The sequence below is a fragment of the Citrus sinensis genome, chromosome 3 (assembly GCF_022201045.2).
Source record: "Citrus sinensis cultivar Valencia sweet orange chromosome 3, DVS_A1.0, whole genome shotgun sequence".
Classification (NCBI taxonomy): domain Eukaryota; kingdom Viridiplantae; phylum Streptophyta; class Magnoliopsida; order Sapindales; family Rutaceae; genus Citrus; species Citrus sinensis.
In genome coordinates, this window is record NC_068558.1 from 15,109,205 (window position 1) to 15,125,935 (window position 16,731).

General features: G+C 33.0%; 1 protein-coding gene across 1 annotated transcript; it reads left to right on the forward strand.

Moving 5' to 3' along the window:
- The first annotated feature begins 6,286 nt into the window (after positions 1-6,286).
- On the forward strand, positions 6,287-8,509 carry LOC127900606 (receptor-like protein 33). The gene has a single exon (XM_052435769.1). The coding sequence runs from the start codon at positions 6,287-6,289 to the stop codon at positions 8,507-8,509; it is 2,223 nt and encodes a 740-aa protein (XP_052291729.1).
- Positions 8,510-16,731: the final 8,222 nt, after the last annotated feature.

The window sequence follows — 16,731 nt, forward strand, 5'->3', positions numbered from 1 at the left end:
GAGAAGTTTGATGTTCGCTATGATTTATATAATACCAAACATGGTGAATCCTAGTGAAGAACATTGTAAAGCTGTGAAGAAGATATTGAGATACATTAAAGGAACCTCCAATGTTGCATTATGTTATGAAGGATCAGGATTTGCATCTAGAATCTACATCTAGAAGAGTTGAAGTAGTAAATGTTGAAGGGTTAGGTGTCGCCAAGGAAGAAGAAAAAAAAAAGTGTTGAAGCTACCAAATTTGAACAAAGAAAAAAAGAAGAAGAAAAATGTAATTCGGTAGCTGCGTTTTTTGAAGAAGGAAAGAGAGGAATAAAGAAAAATCAAAGGCGGTTAAAAAAATAATATTTTTATAGCCAATTTTTGGCTATAAAAAGGGAGCTCTCCATTTCATTTTTGGCATTCAATTTTGTGAGAGAAAAAGCAGAGAGCTTGAGTGATTTTAAGGGCTTAAAATTATAAAGTTCTTGTGAGTTTAGTGAGAGAGATTGGGTGTGTTGGGGTTCTGGATAGTGAGATAAAATAATGCAATACTTGTAATCCTCATTATACTAGTAAAATATGACATGAATTAAAAGTGATTTAATTTGTTTATTTAAATTTATCAAAAAATAAAATTAAAAATATGCAATTTAGTTTTAAAAAAACTATGAAATTGAATTAGTTAAGGTTATGTATCCACTCCTAATAATAAATATTATTTAAAAAATTCTTTTTATTTTTTATTTTATTTCCCAAAAGATTAATTGTATAAATTGAAATAATTTTCCCATTAATTTTATTATGGATTAAGAACTTAATGTGCCAAAACACAACTTATCTACAATAAGTCAAAATACCATTTTTCCATATTTTATACTGAGATATTAAAAATTGATTATACCAAACTCCCATTTTTGTTTACAATAATTCAAATTTTTAAAATATAAAATATAGATAAAATAAATAGAAAATAATTCAATTTTTACAATTAAAATTCGAATTTAATTAAATCATATTTTTTTACTAAGAGTTTCACCTTCCCCTAACTATGAATATTTAACTAAACATTTTTGAAATAAATGAAATTATTAAAATGGAAAAACACATAATTAAAAAAATAGAATTTGAAAATTGAAATAAAACTAATTTTATTTATTGAAAATTTATTATAAAGAGAGATGAGAGGAAGAATTTGGAGGGAAAGAAGAGAAGAGAAAGTGTGAAGAGGTGTGTTCCCTCCTCTCTATTTATACTAATACATGGTAAATTCACACCACATAAATAAATAAATCTAATTACTTCTTAACCTTTTATTTGTCTCACTAATAAAACATAAACCTAACTTAATCCACTCAAGCACATCCAACACATTCCACTAATAATTATCATACTTAACATGATAAAAACTTATAATTTTACAATTACCACTTTATCGTGGTAAAAACTTAAAAATTTACAACAAAAGTCTTGGATCCTCCTCGACAATGACATAATTTCTCAGATTTTCGGAATCCAAATTTGACATCCGCACATTTGTTTGGAGCCTCAAATTGCATGATATTATTATTTTTACCTAATAAACACACAAAAATACACAAAATCAAATACTTAGAAAAATAATTAGAAATTCACAATATGTTACACAATTACAAATATAAATTACAATAATAGCACAAAATAACATTTTTAGCCCTTAACAAACATAAAATTTTTAACATTAATCAAAATATTTTCATTCTATCTTCACCCATGGATATAGGCTAAAAGCTTAATCATGTAATTTCTGGTGTCCTCTTTATGCTTGCTCTTTATTTTCTTCCAATTTCATTTTAACTATGGCCCTACTTCACCCATCAATTTCCTGACTTAAAAATTTACAACAAAAGTCTTGGATCCTCCTCGACAATGACATAATTTTTCGGATTTTCAAAATCCAAATTTGCCATCCGCACATTTGTTTGGAGCCTCAAATTGCATGATATTATTATTTTTACCTAATAAACACATAAAAATACACAAAATTAAATACTTAGAAAAATAATTAGAAATTCACAATATGTTACACAATTACAAATATAAATTACAATAATAGCACAAAATAACATTTTTACCCCTTAACAAACATGCAATTTTTAACATTAATCAAAATATTTTCATTCTGTCTTTGCCCATGGATATATGTTAAAAGTCGAATCATGTAATTTATAGTGTCCTCTTAATGTTTGCTCTTTATTTACTTCCAATTTCATTTTAGTTGTGGCCCTGCTTCACCCATCAATTTCCTAACAGGAATAATATCGTTGTTTTTGGGCTTTGCATGTTTACTCCCGCGTTTTATCTTTTTCTCGTCGATATTGGGGTTTGTACGTTAACTCCGGGGAGATTGATGCTATTCTTATAAAACTTGGGACTTTACTCGTCATTGTCGAAACAATAACGTTGTAACCGGAGGTTTGATATGAGCTTTCATGAAACCTTCTACAGAAAGTAAATGAAAACAAAATAGTTGATATGATTCTCATGTGGTGGGATGTATGGTTCGATGGATGGACCGTATCTAAACTCGGTGACAATATGAAGAAATTTTGCAAATACAAAGAGTCCAGTGGTCTCTTACTGCTCCAATAAGGTTCCTATATAAATGTTAGTAAACAATATGATCGAATCTGATGTTTAAAAAGAACATAATGTTTGCATAATATATAAATATTTTTCAAGAATGCATAATATTTAATTAGACCAACCCAACAAAGAATGTTAGAAATCAAGGTGCCTGTGGATTTCAATTCTTCCCTACCTCAAATTTAAACTTGAGTGACCCCCTAACAGTGATTTCAGTTCCCGTTACCATAAATTAGAACCACTGTAACTAGGAAGACAATCAGGTAAGGCAAACATCAAATCCAGCCGCATATTTTTTAACCACTAGAAGCTGATGGGAGCTAGGCGGTAACAGACTCAGGATTTGTCGTGCACATTGTTTCTTCATGTTCCTCCCAAGAAATGTCTTAAGCAAGTGAAAAAAAAAATGGCTAAGGCGAATTATATCATACTTGTCCAAGAAAGTTAAGTTTTGTTCAGGAATTTGTTCGAACAGTATGCATGCACTCAACAAGTCATTATAAAGTTCACAAAATCTAATCAAATCGATTTATATGAAAGAAAACTCTAACGAACCAAAAGTTATGAACACTATTGTGTTGTTCAACTATGGGTATTATCAATCTTCAAAATCTCTAATAATTGACTTAGAGATACAGAGTCTATTGATGCTGAAATACGGTCGTGCTGTTGTGCAGAGTTGCGACCAGACGCCAATGCCAACACTGGCGGGACGGACTATTTGGACCAACAGCTTCCCAGCCCCAAAATTAACTTGAATGGGACGGTCTAGTTTGAATTGTTATCAAAGTTGAAAAACCTTCAACACACTTCGTAGTTTCTAACAATAAATTGTCCGGACAGATCCGTCCCTCAATTTGCAACTTGACTCACTTGAATATCTATCCCTGTCGGACAACAATTTGAGCGGAATCATTCCACCATCCTTAGAACTGTAGCACTCAGCTGATTATTCTGCACTTGAAGAACAATAACATTAAAGACCGCATCCCGGATACTTTTGTAAACAAAAGTTGTTTAACGAGCCTTGATCTCAATAGCAATAAGTAGGAAGGACAATTACCAAAATCTTTGGCTATTTGTACTGAGCTGGAAAAGGGATCAGGAGTTACAATATATAGGTGATACTACTACGACGATTTTGTGACGGTGGCAATGAAAAAGGAGAGAGTTTACAATCTACAAGATCTTGATCATATTTAGAGCTATGAACTTTTCCAGCAATCATTTCCACGAAGAGATTCCTAACATACTTAGGTCCTGTTTGGAATTGAGGTATTGTAACTTTTAAACTACAGCTGCTTTGGAAAAAAAACTATAAGTATGAAATAAAAATTAATAATTTATAGTAAATATAAATTTTACATAATAATTTTAACAAAATTATTAAAGAAATAATATATTTTTCATGATACAAGTGAAAAATTATTTCAACATAGTTTCTAAGGTACAGCAGTTAGTATTTACCGAACACTTTAGTATTGCAGTTTTTAAACTACAGCTATCCAATCTCAATTCCAAACGCACCATTAATTAGGAACTCTAAATCAATCAATCAAAGTGTTCAATCTTTAAATAAAAGTCTTCCAATCCTTAATTCAATCATCTCATTCAGTTATGTGTATGTATAAGTTCAGCTAACATGGGCCTTCACAATTGTAATGTGCAAAACAGTCTCCAAACTATGACCATTGCCCTCCTTGCACAGATGCACTAGGATTGAATGACATCCCTTCAATTTAATTTTTACAATTGCAATGTGCAAAACAGTCTCCAAACTATGACCATTGCCCTCCTTGCACATATGCACTAGGATTGAATGACAGCCCTTCAATTTTAATTTTAATGTGTAAAACAATTTACAAAATTTTAACATAACAGCCCATCAGGTAAATTTGTGCAAGGATTGTTATGTTAGCCCTTCAATTTTAATTTTAATGTATAAAACAATTTACAAAATTTTAACATAACAGCCCATCAGGTAAATTTTAATCGGCCCCAAATAAAAAACTATAGAAGGGTGGCTTAGACATCCAAATGAGATAGAGAAGCAGAGGCGTAAGAAGGAGAAATCCATGAGGAGACAGATTTGAATTTCTTGGAGTACAGATTTTTTGAACGATTATTTTTCTTGTTAATTGCTTTATGACGTTCTTGTAGGTTAATTGATGAGTGAGTATTTTCGCGAATACTCAATTCGTTTTAATGAGAATGCTATATTGGGAAAAAAGAAAAAAAATTGGAAAATTCAAACATTTTTTCTTGCTTAAAGATTTTTTACATCAATTATTTTTTAGTAATATTTTAGACCATGTTAGAAGTTATTTTTACGACAAATAGTGACAACAAAACAGAAAAACAGTCAAAATGTGACGGTGTGCTATTAATAGATAATACTTATTATTATTTTGTTTTTGGTTTCAGTAACTTCCATCCGTTGGATTTCAGTCAACAAATCCTAAAAAATGATATTGGCCGGCCAAAAGGACGCAGAAAATTGGCCGGCTGAAAGGATACAGAAAATTTAACTCATGTGCGGCCAATATTTCTCGTATATACTCACTGATTATACTATTTCAAAATTAAATTTATTATAAAAATTCCACATTCTCGTATTTAAAAACATCTATTTAATTTAACATTAATTGATAACATCTATTTAATTTAACATTAATTGATGGGTACCGTTTATTGATTTTTTTTTTTTTTTTGGTCCATTGCATGCTTGCCTAATTCACACCATTTGGACGATCATGCATTTCATGGAATTTTTTTCTAGTTTTTTTTTTGGTCCATTAATTGCATTTCATAATTTAATGCATTTCAGATATACTAATCTTTGACCAACTTGGAACATGCCTAGAAATGAAATACAAGAGTCCAAAGATACCGTAAAAACTCCTCTGTATAAACATTTATCACATCTACCTGTTAACAATTAGACGTTAATTGTTAAGTTTCTGAGTTTTGATTCTTAGAAATGATGACGGAGAGGTTCGTATGGCATTATAATCAAGTCTCCTGGGTCCCCTTCTTCTTCTACTTCTTCGTGTGTTTGTTTGGTTATTTTCAAGTTGATTGTTCATCATCATCTTTCCATTACTCATCTCCTAAAACAACTCATTTCTGCCCTCCCGACCAAAGTTTAGCTTTGCTTCAATTTAAAAATGAAACTTTTTCCAATCCTGGGTATTACGCTACTTGTAATGAAGAAGTTTTTTATCCTAAGACGAATTCTTGGACAGAGGGTACCGACTGCTGCTCATGGGATGGGGTAACCTGTGATAATGTGACAGGAAACGTGATTGGCCTCGACAGCAGTTGCAGCAGGCTTGAAGGCAGCATCGATGACAATAGCAGCCTCTTCCATCTTTCCCATCTCCAATCTCTCAACCTTGCTTTTAACGATTTTGGCGGTTCTCAAATCTCTCCCGAGATTGGACGGCTAAAGGAATTGACATATCTTAACCTCTCTCGTTCCTTTTTCGGTGGCCTACTCCCATATGAAATATCTCACTTGTCCAAACTAACTCATCTTGAACTTTCCCTAAATGAGTGGACAATCGAACAAAAAACTTTTGATTTGCTTGTGAGTAACCTAACAAATTTAAGCCTTCTCAATCTCGGAACAACAAACATGTCTTTGATCAAATCTTTTTCTCTGTTAAACTTGCCTTCAACAATGACATATCTTGATCTCAGTAGTGCTGGTATACAAGGACATTTCCCAGATGAAACTTTTCGTCTTCCAAACCTTCAAGTACTCTATTTATTTGGAAACGACCAACTCACTGGTTATCTCCCAAACTCTAACTGGAGTAGTCCTCTTAGGAAGTTGCAAATTTCTTTCACTAATTTCGCAGGTAAAATACCCGATTCAATTGGAAATCTACCGTTCTTGGAGATTGTACATATCGAAGGCTGCAGTTTCACCGGGTCAATTCCATCATCAATTGGAAACCTCACTAGAGCTACTGAAATTGTGTTCGCATCAAATTATCTTACTGGCCACCTGCCCCATCATGTAAGTGGACTGTCATATTTAACCACTTTAGACCTTTCTGGAAACTCTCTACAAGGCAGGGTACCATCCTGGTTGTTCACTCTGCCTTCTTTGGTTTCTCTAGATCTTTCAAATAACATGCTCAATGGTCCTATTAATCCATTCCAGTCGCCTAATTCACTACAAGAAGTTCGATTGCAAAAAAATGAGATACATGGCACAATTCCTAGTTCCATCTTTCAACTAGTGAACCTCACTTATTTCGATCTTACATCAAACAACTTGAGTGGTACTGTTAAGTTCGACATGTTCTCAAAGTTGGAAAGCCTTCAATATCTTTATCTTTCAAACAACAGCCTACTCTCATTTACTTCCTCTAGCAATATGGATATCAAATATTCCTTACCTAGTCTACAGGAATTGAATTTATCTAATTGCAATGTCAACCAGTTCCCACGTTTCTTGAGAAACTCAGGAAAGTTAACAAGCTTAGACCTCTCCAATGGTAGAATTCATGGTCGAATTTCAAAACATGATTCTGAAGGATGGAAGAATTTGATTGATCTTCATCTTTCCAACAACTTTCTGACACATGTAGAGCTACATCCATGGCAGGAAATTAAAATTCTTGATCTGCAAAACAACAAAATCCAAGGATCAATTCTGGTTCCACCACCTTCAACACAAGTCTTCTTAGTTTCGAACAACAAATTGTCCGGACAGATCCCTCCGTCGATTTGCAGTTTGAGTTCCCTTCAATATCTTTCCTTATCTCACAACAACTTGAGTGGAACGATTCCTTCATGTCTTGGAAACTTTAGCACTGAGCTGATTATTCTGGACTTGAAGAACAACAGCCTTGAGGGTCACATCCATGATACATTTGCAAATGCAAGTTCTTTAAGGAGTCTTGACCTTAATAGCAACAAGTTGGAAGGGCCATTACCAAGATCTTTGGCGAATTGTAACATGCTGGAAGTTGTCAATGTGGGGAACAACATGATAAGTGACACATTTCCGTGTTGGTTGGGATGTCTTCCGAAGCTAAAAATTCTGGTCTTGAGATCTAATCGATTATATGGTCCACTATGCAAGTCCAATATTACGTTGCCCTTTCAAGCCCTTCGAATCATTGATCTCTCTCGTAATGAATTCACTGGTTTTCTGCCAAGAGAAATCTTTGTAAGTATGGAAGCAATGAAGAATGTCGACGAAACGGAATTTGGACTTCAATATATTGGTGGTTTCTACTATAAAGATACTGTAACTGTTGCAATGAAAGGACTGGAAGTTAACCTGAGCAAGATCTTGCTCATATTTAGAGCTATGGATTTTTCAAGTAATCGGTTCAATGGAGAGATTCCTGAAGTACTAGGAAACTTTAAATCACTCAAAGTGCTCAACCTTTCACACAATGGCCTGACAGGTAATATTCCGGTGTCCTTGGGGAATATGACAGCACTTGAATCATTGGACCTCTCTTTCAACAAGCTTCATGGAAGAATTCCAGAGCAGTTATTAGGTGTTACAGCCCTTGCATCATTAAATCTTTCATATAACCGGCTTCGGGGACGCATTCCTCGAGGCAATCAATTTAATACATTTGATAATGATTCCTACATTGGGAATATTCATTTGTGTGGGGAGCCGTTGACAGTAACATGTAGCAATGACGGGCTGCCAAAAGCACCTCCTTCGGCTTCTACTGATCACGAGGAAGATGAAACTGCAAGCTGGTTTGACTGGAAGATGGCGAAGCTGGGGTATGCATCTGGAGTGGTGATTGGATTGTCGATTGGATACATGGTATTTTCAATTGGAAGACCACGATGGTTAGTGAAAATGGTTGAAAGAGATCAGCAGAAAAAGGTAAGAAGACGAAGACCAAGACATAGAATGTAGAAGAAAAATACAAATAACTGAAATTAAGCTATAGGATAAGATTAAGTTTCAAGTGTTTTGGCTGTTCAATAATAGTTGCTTTGTTTTTTCATTAGCAGAATCATTAGTCGTGTATGATGATTGTATGTGAAATTATGTACTAGCTTTTTAAATAAAAATCCTTCTTTCTGTTGTGTAAATAACGGTATGGCTATCTACTGAAATCAAACCATTTCTTGTGATGCTTGTGGTTTACATCACATGCTCCACGCTTATCTCACTATCAGGCTTGTTGAAACCGCTTAGTTAGTCAAGTAAATAGCAAGTAATTTGGATAAGATTTACATGAAAGAACAGCCACACATTTGTGACTTAAATGGTGGCAACATTTAATTGGCTGCCCATCATTATAATTCATGGGTTAGCTTCATTTGTACTCACTTTCAATCCTAGATTAGTAATAATATTTTCTAGCTTATATCATTTAGCTTCTCATACTTAATCTAATCTTTATTATTTACATCAATTATCAAATACGTCCTGCCCATTTTTCCACAGTTATAATATATTATCAACATGAGATTGCTCTGGTACTTGTATATTGAAGGTAACAAGCTTCTATTAGTTGGTTTCATCAAGAAGGTGAATTACCCAATTTGAATTTCTAATATGGTCTTGGTAAAGAAGGCGAATGGCAAGGGGATATTGTGCATAGACTTTATGGATCTCAACAAGTTGTGCCCCAAAGATAGCTTTTCATAGCCAAAGATGAATCAACTGATCGATTCAAAAGTAAAACATGGACTCCTTAGTTTCATGGATGCTTTTTCAAGGTTATAAGAGAACCCTCCTTGAAATGGCTTTCATAATAATCGATTTATCTAGTGCATGATCATTGTTTTAGCTATTGAACTAGATAATATCCCTTGTTCGAACCAGATAAAAAGAAGACCTTTTGCATCATTAGTTAAGGTTGTATTGCTATAAAGTGATGATTTCTAGGTTGAAAAACACTGGGATAACAAACCAGAGGCTAATGAATAAGATCTTTATGCCCTTAATTGGAAATATGATAGAGGTGCTTATAGATGACATGATGACTGAATCTACAGATCTCAATGAGAAAGTTTAGGATTTAGAGGTGTAACACCCCAAATCTAACACGTGCGGAGCACGTGAAGAAGGAGGTTACTCACAAATCATAATCTTTACTCATAAGTTTCAAACTGAAATACCTCCAATTCTTATTCAAAATAAATCCACAAATTCAAACGTCTAATACTAAATAATCTCTCCCGAGGACATAAAAATAATAACAAAAGTCTCAAACTCCAAATTACATGTTCATAATAGAAATAACTAGATAGAAACACGAGTTTATTCCTCCTCTTATTCAAATGGCAACAGAAACGGAAAATTACTAACTCCAAAGCTAAGCGCACCTCTCAAAAGAAACTTAATCTGCAAAAAGTAATGACGAGGGGTGAGCCGTCAACTCGGTAAGTAAAATCATTCCTAACACACTAGGCATATCGATGCCAAAAATATTGCAAGCCTTCTTTTGTTTAAAACATATATCATAATCCATAATTTTCATAAAACAATATATCATGATAACATAACATAAATTCTTAATAATTCAAAATATCCAAAAGCATATTTATTTACGAAGCAAATCATATAATACGTATATAAAAAACAAAAGGTTAGCTCATGTTACATAGTGTCACCGATAGTCCCGGTGACCCGGCCAGAAACAAAATCAGAATATCATGTGCACACTCATAACAGAAACCCAGTACTGGTCCAGAAAGATATATCGTATATTACGATCAGAATTCAGAATCAGAATCAAAATGACTATGGACAATGAGCCAAAACATTAGAAATCCCAAACAATCATCAATAATCGAAATCATACATGGGTAGAAAGCATTCGTATTAGATTTATAAAAAGTTAATAACAATAATTTAGGCTTGCATAACATTTTATAAATAAAATCATAAAAGTAGGCATATAACAAAATAACTTACATACTCAAAAGCATTTATAAAATACTTTGTTAAAAAGAATTTAGCTTTAAAACATTTACATAAAACTAATTTTATTATCAAAATCAATTAATCCTTTAAGTAGTATAAAAATATTTATACTTATAATAATAATATCAAAATACTTATACATATCCCGTATACTAGGAATGAAGTTACTTACCTCGACAAGTGAATTTTAATTAACACACCTCTAAGCTTCTAAGGACCTCGATCACCTTCAACACCTTAAATAAATTCAAGATATGACAATTAATAACTTATTCTAAGAATCTGATTTTCTAATTCATACCCGTACAGGTCTGATTCTCAGAATTTTAACTCTTAATCTAAAACGCAGAATGATATAATATTCTATGAATCTATTCTGGACATCCATGAGTACCCCATGTAAAATTTGCAAGAGGATCCGATATCAAAAACATTTTCAAAACTATTTATTCTCAACAAATTCGAAACTATTTTCACATAACCTAAACCAAACAGAACGGGTTATGTGATTTTTATAAAATACAATACTGATCAGAAATTATGAAATTAAAACTGGGAATCCTAGACACATATATTAACCTACATATAAAACTTTCAGAATTTTCCGAGTTCATTTGGTGGTACAAATAATCTTGTGAATCCGATTGCAATGCTGGAATCGCAGTTTTCCAGTGCAGTGATTTCTATTTCGAAAATACATATAAATTTGAAAACGAAGTCGAATTTAATGAAATAAATTTACTCAAGAAGCCCTACGTGTATAGTTTCCAGAAATATAAATTTCATAAGAAAATTCATTCAGAAAGTATAGGTTTAAATTCGAGATACTCATGCTATCCAGAATTATCCTGTGCTTCATACGTCAAGGATTGATTAACTAAACTCATAATAAATCAAAACTCTAAACAAAACCCAAATACATTTTAAATCATGCATTATGATCTATAACCATCTAGAATCGTGCCAATATAAACCCTAGATAGAGTGATTAGAAATCCGTTGAGAATAGGGAGAATAACTTACCCGTCATTTTGATTCTCTCCTAAACAAAGGTTTGAATCCTAAGATTTGGGTAGGAGCGTAAAGAGCAGCAGAGAAGAAGAATGAATGTCGTGGACTTAGGGTTATGGAAGAGGAAAAGTATGAATTTATAGGGAGTCTTAAGAAACCCTATTTAATAAGGAAAAATAATCCTTTTTCCAAAACTATCTCATGAATAACCTCTATTTATAATTTAGTATCCCTTTCTTAATAAGGGTTATAGGCCACCCATAATTCTCAATGAAAGCCCAATTTCCATAATTTAATATTATGAAAATTTTTGGCGTTACAAGAGGAGTCCTCAACCTACTTAAGAACTACCAGACGAAACTTAATCTTGAGAAGTGTGTTTGGAGTGAGCTCAAACAAGTTTTTAGGGTTGACAGTAAGCCACACAGGGATAGAGGCAAGTCCTAAAAAGACTAATGCAATTTTTTATTTGCTATGGTATTGATTACATTGATTCATTCTATAAATAACCAACAGTACAATAAATAGTAAATGAAGAGTCTTTGATGCTCAAGAAGCAACTTGCTTCTAGTATAGGTCACTTACTGTTCTTCCTTGTTTCTAAGAAAAAGTAGTATGCTACTTGAATCAAACCTTTCTTACATATAATTAATCCATTACATTTGGTTTCTTCGTCTATTATCTATCTTTCAAGAATAAAGACATAGTGCTTAGTGTGAGTATTGATATTTATTTAATTCAGCTGCAGCACGAGAATTGCAGTTGCATGAGAATGAATATTATCAAAATGCATATATAGAAATTGTTGTTAATTGCTAGCAAAGAGTTTGCTAAATGGCTTTCAAACAATTTTATTTGATTGGCTACCAAAGTTCAAATCCTAAGGAGACATGATTAAAATAGTAATTTGAGTTTTGTCCATCTCTCTATCTTTTAAGAGGAAAAAAAAGGTTGTTAATTAATGTAATACATATGCGTGTAGCACTTGAGTTTGCTTTTGACCTCACTATTAAGCACCAACCCTCGATGAAGATTCCAAGTTTGACAGGCTACTTCTAATAATGACAATATATATGTTGTTCTCCACTTATTTGTTTTGGTGTTTCATTGTGAAAAACATTATAGATAATTAAATCCTTTTTCTTTCATTATATTTCGGTTCTTATAAGAACATTTGTGAGAGTTTTATCTCTCCTTTTTGTGGGAGTTTATTGACAAACTTTATTTATACTGATACTCATCTTGAGTTGATGAATGCTACGTAAAAATTTATTTTTGTTAGCAAGATTGGTTGAAAAGGACTTATATATAGGGAAAAAAATTCACCTTCAAAGTTTGCTTAAATAGTTACATAGATCCTTTGCTTTTATAAATGGTCATACAAGCTCTTTTTTAACAATTATACCCTTTGATTATAACAACCCAAAAAATGACTTCAAATAACATTCTATAATAATCTATTTTAAGATTAATAATATTAAAATAATTGGATCTTGAAATTCAAAATAACATTAAAAAATCTAAATTTCATATTTTATATTTATAATATTTATATATATTTTTTAAATCATGTCTACATTAGCATAAATTTTAAAGTTAATTTTTGGAATAATGTATTTAAGTATTAATAAAATATTTCATATCAATAATAACTTAATTAAAAATGATTTTTATGATATTATATATATATGTGTGTGTGTGTGTGTGTGTGTTATTTCATTAATCATATTTATTTTAATATTTTATTTGCATTTGTTATAAAATGTTTGATTACAATTAAAGGTTACAATAATAAAAAAGGAGTCCGTATAACCATTTCTAAAACTAAATGAGTCTATATAACTATTTTAACAAACCGTAAAAGATTGGATGATCTTTTCCCTATTTTTTTTAACAGTTTTATTCTTTAGCATTATCACGTCCAATGGCCTAAGCTTCAGTCCATTCGCACGGACAGTTCATCCCTACGTCTCCATTGTTAGATTTCATGAATGGTTTTAATTAATTTGAACTTTGTCACCGGTATTAAAAAGTATCCATTAGATTTTAAATGTTTACGATCTAATGGTTGACATTCATCTACATAATGTCTGTGAAGAGATTATGTAGATATCCACAACCCATGTACAAATCTCATCCACCTAATGTTTGCATAATATATAAGTATTTTTTCAAGAATGCATAAAATATAATTAGACCAACCCAACAAAGAACGTTAGAAATCAAGGTGCCTGTGGATTTCAATTCTTCGCTACCTCTTCAGAATTTAAACTCGAGTGACTCCCTAGCGGCGATTTCAGCGACCGTCACCATAAAGTAGAATCACTGTAATTAGGAAGACAATCAGGTGAGTAAGGCAAACATCAAATCCAGCCCCATGTTTTTGACCACCAGCAGCTGAAAAACAAAAAATGGCCAAGTTAGGTTTTGTGCAGGAATTTGTTCAAACAATATGCATGCACTCAACAAGTCATTAGAAAGTACACAAAATCGGATCAAATTGATTTATATGAAAGAAAACTCTAACGAATCAAAAGTTAGGAACACAGGTTATAAACACTCGTGTGTTCAACTATGGGTATTATCAATCTTCAAAGTCTGTAATATTTGACTTAGAGATAAAGAGTCTATTTGTTCTGAAATCTAGTCGTGCTGTCGGGCAGAGTTGCGACCAGACGCCAATGCCAAGACTAAATTTGTATTGGTGGGGACGGACGATTTGGACCAGCAGGTTTCCAGCCCCAAAAATAACTTGAGTGGCACGGTCAAGTTTGAACTGTTATCAATGTTGAAAAACCTTCAACGCACTTCGTAGTTTCTAACAACAAATTATCCGGACAGATCCCTCCAATTTGCAACTTGACTCACTTGAATATCTATCCGTGTCGGACAACAATTTGAGCGGAACCATTCCACCATGCCTTAGAGACTTCAGCACTCGGCTGATTATTCTACACTTGAAGAACAATAACGTTCAGGACCGCATCACTGATACTTTTGTGAATAGAAGTTCTTTAACGAGTCTTGATCTTAATAGCAATAAGTAGGAAGGGCAACTACCAAAATCTTTGGCTAATTTTACTGAGCTGGAAGTTGTCAATGGGAGGAACAACATGATAAGTGACACATTTCCCTGCTGATTGGTATCTCTTCCTAAGTTAAAAATTCTGGTTTTGAGATCAAATAGATCCCATGTGCAATTCCAAAGTCATATTTCCCTTTCGAGACAACCCCCCCCCCCCCCGGATAAGCTTTCAAGACCTTGGAATCATTGATATATGACGAACAACCATTCATCATGAACTCACAGGTTTTCTGCCAAGAAGGATATTTGTAGGCATGGAAGCAATGGAGAATGTGGAGGAAAAGGGATCAGGAGTTCAATATATAGGAGATAATACTACGACGATTCTGTGACGTTGGCAATGAAAAGCATATTTAGTGCTATGCAATCCTTAATTCAATTATCTCATTCAGTTGTATGTATGTTTAAGTTAAGCTAATATGGACCTTCACAATTGTAATGTGCAAAACAGTCCCCAAACTATGAGCACTGCCCTCCTTGCACATATGCAGTAGGATTGAATGACATCGCTTCAATCTTAATTTTAATGTGTAAAACAATTTACAAAATTTTAACATAACAGCCCATCGGGTAAAATTTAATCGGCCCCAAATAAAAACCTATAAAAGGGTAGCTTAGATATCCAAATGAGAGAGAGAAGCAGAGGCGTAAGAAGGAGAAATCAATGAGGAGACTGATTTGAATTTCTCGGAGTACAGATTTTTTGAACGATTATTTTTCGTGCAAATTGCTTTATGACGTTCTTGTAGGTTAATTGATGAGCGAGTATTTCGCGAATACTCAATTCGTTTTAATGAGGATGCTGTATTCGGAAAAAAGAAAAAAAAAATTGGTAAATTAAAACAATTTTTCTCGCTTGAAGATTTTTTACATCAATTTTTTTAGTAATATTTTAGACATTGTTAGAATTTATTTCTACGACAAATAGAGACAGCAAAACAGAAAAACAGTCAAAATGTGAGCATGTGACGGTGTGCCATTAATAGATAATAATTTAATCCTTCCGTCCGGTTCTCCACTACTTATTATTATTTTGTTTTTGGTTTCAGTAACTTCCATCCATTGGATTTCAGTCAACAAATCCTAAAAAATGATATTGGCCGGCTGAAAGGATGCAGAAAATTTAAATCATCTGCGGCCGATATTTCTCGTATGTACTCACTGATTAAATTTATTAGCTAAAATTTCCACATTCTCGTATTTAAAAACATCTATTTACTTTAACATTAATTGATGGGTACCGTTTATTTTTATTTTATTTTTTTTGTCCATTGCATGCTTGCTTAATTCACACCATTTGGACGATCATACATTTCATTGAATTTTTTTCATTTTATTTTTGTCCATTAATTGCATTTCATAATTTGATGCATTTCAGATATATTAATCTTTGACCAGCTTGGAACATGCCTGGAAATGAAATACAAAAGTCCAAAGATACCGTCCACGGAAAGCATATAAAAACTCCTCTGTATAAACATTTATCATCTACCTCTTAACAATTAGACATTAATTGTCAAGTTTCTGAGTATTGATTCTTAGAAATGATGACGGAGAGGTTCGTATCACATTATAATCAAGTCTCCTGTGCCCTTTTCTTCTTCTACTTCTTCTTGTGTTTTTTTGGTTATTTTCAAGTTGATTGTTCATCATCTTTCCATTACTCATGTAATAAACAAGTTTTTTTTTCAGTTCTGGGTATTACGCTACATGTAATAAACAAGTTTTTTATCCTAAGACGTATTCTTGGACAGAGGGTACCGACTGCTGCTCATGGGATGAGGTAACATGTGATAATGTGACAGGAAACGTGATTGGCCTCGACAGCAGTTGCAGCAGGCTTGAAGGCAGCATCGATGACAATAGCAGCCTCTTCCATCTTTCCCATCTCCAATCTCTCAACCTTGCTTTTAACGATTTTGGCGGTTCTCAAATCTCTCCCGAGATTGGACGGCTAAAGGAATTGACATATCTTAACCTCTCTCGTTCCTTTTTCGGTGGCCTACTCCCATATGAAATATCTCACTTGTCCAAACTAACTCATCTTGAACTTTCCCTAAATGAGTGGACAATCGAACAAAAAACTTTTGATTTGCTTGTGAGT

Excerpts from the sequence above, each read along its gene's own strand:
- LOC127900606 (XM_052435769.1), top strand. The coding sequence starts at position 6,287 with ATGACATATCTTGATCTCAGTAGTGCTGGTATACAAGGACATTTCCCA.